This window comes from Abramis brama (assembly GCF_963993115.1).
Source record: "Abramis brama genome assembly, chromosome: 16".
NCBI classification, from domain to species: domain Eukaryota; kingdom Metazoa; phylum Chordata; class Actinopteri; order Cypriniformes; family Leuciscidae; genus Abramis; species Abramis brama.
Window position 1 is genome coordinate 32,827,989 of NC_139978.1, and position 9,980 is coordinate 32,837,968.

At 42.8% G+C, this 9,980-nt stretch overlaps 1 protein-coding gene across 1 annotated transcript; it reads right to left on the reverse strand.

Moving 5' to 3' along the window:
* Window positions 1-2,581: 2,581 nt before the first annotated feature.
* On the reverse strand, window positions 2,582-9,969 carry LOC311066492 (72 kDa type IV collagenase-like). Its single transcript, XM_084087723.1, has 3 exons — window positions 9,742-9,969; window positions 9,342-9,503; window positions 2,582-3,678 (listed from the first exon to the last, which is right to left on the reverse strand). The coding sequence occupies exons 1-3, from the start codon at window positions 9,824-9,826 to the stop codon at window positions 3,443-3,445; spliced, it is 483 nt and encodes a 160-aa protein (XP_083943849.1). The 5' UTR covers window positions 9,827-9,969; the 3' UTR covers window positions 2,582-3,442.
* Between the last annotated feature and the right edge of the window lie 11 nt (window positions 9,970-9,980).

Genomic DNA, 9,980 nt, shown 5'->3' on the forward strand with positions numbered 1-9,980 from the left:
AATGAATGGAGGTCTATACCCCTCAAAATCCACTTTTCTCAGGATATAATTTTTTGTCTAGTAATTTGAATGTTGTATTCGAAAGGAGATGCAAAGAAATGACACATTGCTGGGTGTTAGATTTTTTATAGTCACTTATTTGCTTTAAAAAGTCTTAAAATATCAATGACGTCATACACATCGTACGACCAGAGATAATGCTTACAGCAATACTAAAGTCACTTTGGTGCTTTCGCGCTCTGCACTTTCTTTTCTCTCGAGGCATCGACAACACAGCTGACACAGGTAAATACGCGTGCTAGGAGAGTTTAGGTGTGTTTAGTCTCACACCTTTAGTTCCACTAAATCTCACAAATCAGTTTTTTATAGTAGTAAACACTCTTTTCATGTAGGTGCGATGTTATATTGTGTCATGTTTATCAAAATAAAACTGATTAAAAAGACTCCACTTCATTGATAGTAGACAGGCTTATGTTGAACTTTATTCTTGTTAAAACAGACGCTGTATGAAGCAGTAGCTATAAAGTATTGAATGAAAATGTCTCTGAATCATCTGTGTATATGGCAAATATTGCATTTATTCCACTTCAGCTGTGGTAAAGTATGCAAACACAGCGCTAGCATCACTACGGGAACAGTTTGCACGCGGGAACTCTCGCCGATTGGTTAGATCCAGCTGCAGCCTATGTCGAACACACCATATACAAATGGCAAATATGCTAATACGGGACAGTCCTTCAGTGGTCATGGGCGGAGCATGAGCAATATGACATCACAGTGCTCAGAAAATCCAAACGGCTTGATTATTGAGAGTGTTGAATCTTTTTGAGGATTAAAAAAAAGGAGTGAATGGATTTTTTTCATTGTATGGTGGTTGTGTCCACTTACTGCAAAGACACATTTATATGCAAACACCATATAAAAATAAATTTTGCATCCGATGACCCCTTTAATTTCAAATTCTGTACAGGTGTACAGAGCCAAAATAACAGAAATCATAACAAATGTCCAAATATGTATGGACCAGGTGTTTACTCACACTTCTGTAATCACAACCTCATGAAAATGTTATGCTTTCAATGTGGATTTAATCTGTCCTTCAATGTATTAACCTTAACACCATTTCCGCTTTCTTTACCACTCCCAGTTCTCTCCAACAGCAACAGGCTTGACTGGCTCAAGACCCGGACTCCATTGGGGTCTATGAAACGCTCTGCTTCTGGCAGGGGAATGCTCTCACCCAAAAATCCAAGTAACTATAGAATTACTCTTAGCGTGGAGTTTGAATGCTTTTGTTATCAATGTATGGATAAGCATTTGACTGATTCTCGATTCACCTCCAGATGATCCTACAGCTTCGGTGGAAGAATGTAATGGCTATTGTGAACACTTGTATTCCTTTTCTGGCCTGCTTTCTGCCATCTTTCTCTCCCTGTAGGAAGTCAAACGAGTTTCTTTGAAGACAGAACATTCAAGGAAAACTTATACCCTCTCCCTAGATATAATATAGAATTAAATGTTTTATTGAATGCAATTGGTTGCCTTGAATATTTTTTTTTTACTGTTGACCAAACTTCTTTCTTGACTTAAACTGAGCAGCTTTAATTGATATAGTATAGAATATTCGAGGCTAGAGAGAAAGAAAAGAGTAAAAGTTAGATTTCTGTTCACATGTATGATTCTCATTAAGTATTGAAAATATCCATTAAGAATCAAATGATTTAATACTCACAGGGAGAGTTTGCTCTGTTAAACCATAATAGGGTTTATACAATATAGCACATTTCTCTGGATAAAATAAACATTGGAAATTCTTTCAACTTGTAAAAGTATACATTATTTATTTACTTATTCTCTATAATGCATGTACAAAATTCTCATGTTTTACATAAGGCTGAGCAGCTAAACAGCAAAATAAGGAACTTTGTGCTTCCAAGGATGTTGTGCAGTAGCTGGGTTTGGGTTTTTACTTCACTTTATTTCCAAAAAAGGGAGTTTTTCAGAAACAAGGCCTATGTTATATAAGGTTGCAAAAGTTATCATTAAGAAATGAATTAGTACAGTTACATAATACCAAATATTGTTGTATCAAAATGTAAAAGGAAAGAAACCACTCACACAAATCATTACATTTTGAAGAAGTAAACCGGCCTATTGCACACATTGTGAGGTCAGGATTTGGCCACTATCATTGTTTCCTTTGGCACTGCATAGATTAACGTTGCAACACTTCAACATGTGTCATTTGTTCTTTCTGTACATGTGGTTTGGGTTTGGTGTAACTGTTGTGGTATGATGTCATCACAATAGAAACTTTATTTCTGCAAGACTTTTTCTTCTTCTTGATATTCTTCTTTAGAATATTCTGATATTATCTAGAACTGAAGCATATAGAGGATTCAAATGAATCTCTTATAGCAATATTAAGCCACAGAAAACTAGCTGGATATAGTTAGAAATGAGAACTGGGACAGATAATTATTGGAAATTGGGACAAATAGAATATTTTGTACTTTAGACAATATAAAGATTATATATATACATACAGCTGCTGCTCACTGATGTAGACAGAAATTAAGGCTACAGCAGTAAGTGAAGCATTTATTTTTATACTAATTCTTTTACAGACAATTTTATTTAAACATACAAATAAGGAATGTTACAGCATAAGCAATTCATCCTAATGAGAAAATAAAATTGCTGCAATACACAGTTCTAAAATTGTATCACGTAAAATATAAAAGAAAAATCAACAAATTAACATTTTTTTCTAATCATGTAATACAATTGGGCTGTCAACATTAAAGGGATAGTTCACCCAAAAATGAAAATTCAAACCACCAGAATAAAGCAAACCAGTGGGAATGAATGAGTCTGTTATATTGAAGCACAAACATGTGGTCCTGTTGTGTATCCCAACTTGACTTGTCTAAAATATAAATAAGCTCTTTGCTGTTGCACTGCACACAGACTATACACTGCAAATTCTGAAATGTTTTTTCTCACCAACAACTGTGTGAGATTTTAATATAGAAACACATACGGAATCAATATTGAGATCTGTAGGCATATGTAATGTCATTATTGTCATCAGCAATAAGATTGAGGAAGAGAAACTTGCATCTTCAGCTCAGAAAACCACGGCTGCATGTTAGACTTTGAACTTCTTGTAAGGAAGTAAGGAAATGAAATGAATTGCATAACAAAGCATTTTAGAGATGCTCTCAGTACATTGTGAATGCATTTTCATTATTTTCATTTATACATTTTGATCTGACTGTGACTGACTGGTTAACACACCACCTTTATTTGCTCCTGATGGTGGTCACGATCACTGCCACAGTCATGATGACGAGACCAATAGCAATGGAGGAGGAAAAGCAGATGTAGAATAAAGATACTCCTTCCTCATGATGATATGTGTAAGTCTCACTCTGACGGTTCACCACAGAATTAATCTCATGCACACAGGTGAAGGAAACAGGAGACTCACTTTCACATCAAACACACACTTTTCATCTGAATAACACAGTGGGTTCTTCAGTGTGTAGTTGTGTTCACCCGCCACTGACAGCTGGAAAGAGCTCTTAGTGAACCTCCTGCCAAATGAACAAATCACTATCACGTGCTCTCTGTCCTGCATCTGCCCAAACACTGCGATGCTGGGCACTGGGGCATCTGAAATAAAACACACCAGCATGAATTAACATTAAAAACAACTGAAGACTTTTTTATTTTAAATGTGTTTAATGGCATCTTTTTACAAAGTAATATGATTAAAGGCAAGTATCATCACTGCTACTGATATCTCTACTAAACAGATTTTTTTTCTTCCAATTTTAGCTATTAATTTTAGCCATTCAAGGTTCTGTATTCTCGTAAGCACTCGCCAAAACAGCCATTTGACTAAACTCACACAGGCAGTGTTTGCCATACCATTGACAGGATCTGATGGAGGAAAATAACACTAATGGAAACAATAGGTGTCACGGTTCATGAATTCACTGCCTTTCCTTGTCTTGTGTGATTGTTGTGTTGTGTATATGATTAGTGTGGGTGTGTCCTCCAATCACTGATTGATCAGCGCCAGCTGATGATCATTAACTTACCTATATATTCTCTATGACTGGTGTCATCTGTTGTCAGAGTGTTGTGGTGTTATCGGTGTCTGTTCCTGTCCTGTTTTGGCTGTCTCCTGTCCTGTCCTGTTTTGGCTGTCTCCTGTCCTGTCCCGTTTTGGCTGTCTCCTGTGATCTTTGTTCCTGTTGGATTGTTCGTTGTGTCTTCACCTCCGATCATCTTCATCACTCTTCTGGATTCGGACTCAACTTCATCCACCACCCATCACCAGCCCGGTTGCCCGTCGAAGTCCCTGCGTCATTCTCCCGTCCCAGTGTGTCGTATCTGTGTGGATCTGACCACTCTGTTGATCTTTAAATAAACATACTTTTACCTGCATTTGCCTTCTCTCTCGCGTTCATGACAGAACGCTCTGACCAAGTCATGGAGGCAGCAGGTGGATCCACGATCAGCTTAGACGAATTCATCGCTCGCAGTATCAATCGGATGGACTAACAGGAGGAGAACATCGCGAACACGGGGCGGGCGGTACAAGCTTTAGTGTATCCGAGCTCACCCAACAGTTTCAACATCTAAGGAGTCCCGATGCGCCACCCACACCGCCAGTTCAGCCCGCACCACCGGAGTCGCCCTTCCAGTCGGAGCCTCGTCTTCCGGTTCCGGAGGCATACTCAGGAGAACCCAACTTCCTGACTAGGTGCTCCATGCACTTTTCCCTACAGCCCCGTACATTCAACAACGAGAGATCGAAGGTGGCCTTTGTATTGACGCTGTTGACTGGGAGGGCGGTGTTATGGGGAACAGCGGTGTGGGAGAACCAAGACCCATGCTGCGCCTCGTTCCAGGGACTCACCGAAGAAATGAGAAGAGTTTTTGACCGGTCAATGGCAGGAAGAGAGGCGGCCAGAGTCCTTGCCGACTTACAACAGGGTGATCGATCCGTGTCCGACTACTCAATCGAGTTTCGTACTCTGGCAGCTGAGTGCAAATGAAACGAGGAGGTGCAATGGGACATGTTCCTGTGTGGGCTGGCTGACCGTGTCCAACAAGAGATCTACGCACTGGACCTTCCCACAAGCCTGAACGGACTCATTGACCTGGCTCTCAGGGTGGACGCACGTCTCTCCAGAATGGAACGTCGCGTTCCTCCGGTCTGATTTCCTGGAGTGATGGAGGGTCCACGGACCAGTGGCGGGGACACGGTCAGCCCAGTCGTCGATCATGAGCCCATGCAGGTGGGTAGAGCTCGGCTTTCCCGGGAGGAGAAGGAGAGGCGGAGGTCCCAGAGACTCTACTGTCTTTACTGTGGGGTAGCGGGCCACTTCCTTAATAATACATGAAAGTAAGACCAAGCCCGGTAGTAAACTTGAGGCTACTATCGGGTGGGATCTCCGCCGAGAAGACGTCATCACCATCGTCCACACTCCTCCCAGTAAGACTGAGATGGGCAGCCGGCACTCACGACTGTAATGCCTTACTGGACTCAGGAGCGGAGGGCAACTTTATGGACCGTAAGTTCGCCCATAAACTTCACATCCCTTTCACCACATTTACTCACAGCATCTCAACGCCCTCAATGGTCAAAGACTCCCCAACATTGCACTCACCACTAAACCCATAACACTCACCACATCAGGCAACCATACAGAGACTTTGTCATTTCTTCTCATGGACCCTGGCACCCGTAGTCCTTGGTCACCCCTGGCTCACATTACACAACCCCAGGGTGGACTGGCGCTTGAACTCCATCTCCGCATGGAGTACTTAATGTTATAAGTCTTGTCTTGCATCTGCCTGTCCGTCTGTACCTGTTTCTGTGTTTCAGGAGGAGGCAGTGGATTTATCTAATGTGCCCGTTGAGTACCTAGACCTGAAGGAAGTGTTCAGTAAGTCCCGTGCTGCTTCTTTCCCTCCGCACCGTCCCTACGACTGTGCTATAGATTTACTGCCAGGTAAAGTGAGTGCGAAATTCACGTCCGAAATTTTCACACGTTAAAAAATAAATACAACCTCACGTTATGTCAATCACACTTGCACACTGCCTCCGAAACTTTCGTCCGTCAAAAAAAAAATTGGATCGGGTTCGATTTTCTGCGCTTTTCGCATCCGTAACAAGCATTTGAATGGTGTTTTGACAGTTTAGAGCCACAGAATGACGGATACGAAAAAACGCATGTGAAAATTTCGGATTCAGTGTGCAAGGACCTTAAGTCTCCGCCTAAAGGCAAGTTATATTTGCTTTCTGTTCCAGAGAGGGAGGCTATGGAGAAATATATTTCTGATTCTCTAGCAACAGGGTTCGTCCGGCCTTCCTCTTCACCTGTGGGGGTGGGGTTCTTTTTTGTGGGTAAGAAGGATGGTTCTCTGCGACCTTGTATTGATTACCGAGGGTTGAACAACATCACGGTAAAGAATACTTATCCTTTGCCGCTGATGTCTTCAGCCTTCAAGAGGTTGCAGGGAGCATCAGTCTTCACAAAATTTGATTTATGGAATGCCTATCATTTGGTTCACATTAGGAAGGGGGATGAATGGAAGACCTCTTTTAACACCCCCAGGGTGTACTTTGAATATTTGGTCATGCCTTTCGGTCTGTCCAACTCCCCAGCGGTCTTCCAGGCACTCGTCAACAACGTGCTGTGAGATATGGTAGATCAGTTCATATATGTCTACCTGGAGGACATATTGTTTTTTTTTTTTTTCATCTTCTCTCCAGGAACGCGTGCAGCATGTCCGACGAGTACTTCAGAGGTTGCTAGAGAATGGGCTTTTTGTAAAGACGGAGAAATGCGATTTTCATGCACAGTCTGTTTCTTTTCTAGGATACATCTCGTCTGAGGGAGTACATATGGATCCTGACAAAGTTAAGGCTGTTGTAGATTGGCCAAGTCCAGATTTCCGTAAGGCCCTACAGAGGTTTCTGGGGTTCGCCAATTTCTATCGGCGTTTCATTCGCAATTTCAGCCAACTAGCCACTCATCTGACTGCCTTGACCTCCCGCAGAACTACGTTCAGGTGGTCCAATACAGCGGAGGCTGTATTCGCCAAACTAAAAGGTTGCTTCATTTCGACTCCCATCTTGATAGCCCCTGATCCCTCACGTCAGTTTGTGGTGGAGGTCGACGCGTCAGAAGTGGGGGTAGGCGCAGTTCTCTCCCAACGTTCTTCCACAGACGACAAGATGCATCCGTGCGCGTTTTTGTCTCATCGTTTATCTTCTGCCGAACGTAACTATGACATTGGTAACAGAGAGTTGTTAGCAGTCAAGTTAGCGTTGGAAGAATGGCGTCATTGGTTAGAGGGGTCGGGGGTACCTTTTATCGTCTGGACCGATCACAAGAACTTGGAATATATCAGAACCGCCAAAAGACTCAATTTCCAGGCAGGCTCGGAAGGCCCTTTTTTTTCGGTCGTTTTGATTTTTCTCTCGTACCGCCCGGGTTCCAAAAACATCAAACCCGATTCTTTATCGCATATTTTTGACCATTCCGAACGCCTGTCCACTCCCGAGTGCATTTTACCAGAGACCCTATTTGTCTCCACACTCACATGGGAGATGAGTCGACGGTCAAGACGGCCTTAGAAGGGGTAACACCTCCGCCCAGTGGCCCACCGAACCGTTTATTTGTACCGGAGGGATTACAGTCTGACGTTATTCAGTGGGGGCATTGTTCTAATGTGGCTTGTCACCCAGGAGTTAATCGCACCAGTTTTTTGGTCAAGCAACGATTCTGGTGGCCACTTATGGCTCGTGACGTTCGCAGTTTTGTCTTGGCTTGCTCGGTTTGTGCCACTGGTAAGACTTCCAATCAACCCCCAGATGGGTTACTCCAACCGCTCTCTGTCCCTTCGAGACCCTGGTCCCACATTGCGCTAGATTTTATTTATTATTTCGTCCAGAGGTGTCACCGCACATGGACCAGAGCCTGTGAGACTCTGCTCCAGGTGGGGGTGCGCACCAAGGCCAAGGCAGATCGCCACCGGTCGAAGCCTCCCGTATACGTTGTTGGTCAAAAAGAGTTGCTTTCAACTAAGAACATTCCACTCCGTTCCGTCTCTAATAAGCTAGCTCCCAAATTTATCGGCCCGTTTACTGTCATCAAGATCCTTAGTCCGGTGGCAGTCCGACTCAAACTTCCTCCTGCATACAGGAGAATTCATTCCATCTTTCATGCATCCAAATTAAAACCAGTGTTTTATTCTCGCTTTAACCCGCCGGCACCGGTCCCCCACATATGGGGAACCCACATATTCGTTAAACCGTATTCTGGACTCGAGACTGAGGGGACGCGGATTCCAGTATCTGGTAGACTGGGAAGGTTACGGTCCGGAGGAGAGAAGTTGGGTGCCTGCTAGAGACATCCTGGATCACTCCCTTATCGATGATTACAATCGACAGGTAAGGCTGTCTGGGAACAGGGGGGGGTACTGTCACGGTTCATGAATTCACTGCCTTTTCCTTGTCTCGTGATTGTGTGTATGATTAGTGTGGGTGCGTCCTCCAATCACTGCTGCGCTGATGATCATTAACTTACCTATATATTCTCTGTGACTGGTGTCATCTGTTGTCAGAGCGTTGTGGTGTTACCAGTGTCTGTTCCTGTCCTGTTTTGGCTGTCTCCTGTCCTGTCCTGTCCTGTTTTGGCTGTCTCCTGTGATCTTTGTTCCTGTTGGATTGTTCATCGTGTCTTCACCTCCGATCATCTTCATCACTCTTCTGGATTTGGACTCAACTTCATCCACCACCCATCACCAGCCTGGTTGCCTGTCGAAGTCCCTGCGTCACTCTCCCATCCCAGTGTGTCATATCTGTGTGGATCTGACCACTCTGTTGATCTTTAAATAAACATACTTTTACCTGTATTTGCCTTCTCTCTCACGTTCATGATAATAGGTGCTTCACACCTTCAGTGCTTGGCCCTTAATTATGTCACTAATTTAAAGTCATTATGCCTATTTATGGCCTATTTATCCCTGCTATGTAGAATATTTTTCCCCCAAATGTAACACATTTCTCTAAACTAAATTTAAATAATTAAGGCATTATTCATAACAGCCTTACAGCACCACAAAATATCCACCACTTTGATTCAGCTAACTTTATTAAAATACATATTATGAATGCTTGTTTTATCTTATTTGAAATCATTGTATGCCATCTTGAGGTTGAGGTTGGTTGAGAACCACTGCTGAAAGTGCCTATGGTGCTTACTAAGTAATAAATAGAGATGTTTCTGTAGTGAATAGTTATGTTGTCTTACTTATTGGGTGGCAGAAGACCCCCGTTCCGTGTTTGAACTGATTTTCTGTGGAACACCACAGCAGACCATCACTCCTGCCATCCACAGTGCACTCAGCGTACACATCTCCATAAAACCTAAATGGGAAATAGCATGGTTTCCCATTTGGATCACTAGCCATCTCTGCAGAACAAAAATAAATGAAATATAGGGGTTTAAGTTTAATTTAGAATAAATTAAGGAGTTGATGATCTGAAAAATGTACATGACTAAGGGAAACAGAAGTCTTTCACCTAGTTAAACAAATGCTAACATCATACAGGGAAATTCACAATAGGCATATTGGATATGAATTTAACATTTTGGCAGCCATTATTATAAAGGTTTTAATGGCTGTTAGGTGGATGTTTGGTTGTCATACCTTGATATCCACGAGAACACAAATTTTCGTCAGTCCCATAAATCAGCCAGCGACTCCAAACACCTGTTCCAGTAAACAGCATCATATTTGGCTCATCACGATCTTCATAGTTCAAGTGCAGTGGATGTCCCTTCAATACAAGCAAGTTCTCATCATTACATTCCCAGGTTTGTCCGGGGTTAGATTCATTGCAGGGCAGAAGGATAACTTTGGACCTGTCTTCGATCTTCTAGACCCCC

Coding starts and splice junctions, on each gene's coding strand:
- LOC311066492 (XM_084087723.1), bottom strand. CDS start 9,826: ATGATGCTGTTTACTGGAACAGGTGTTTGGAGTCGCTGGCTGATTTAT. Junction 9,504..9,741: donor GTGTTCTCGTGGATATCAAG/GTATGACAACCA, acceptor TTTGTTCTGCAG/AGATGGCTAGTGATCCAAAT. Junction 3,679..9,341: donor GGTCTTCTGCCACCCAATAA/GTAAGACAACAT, acceptor GTTTTATTTCAG/ATGCCCCAGTGCCCAGCATC.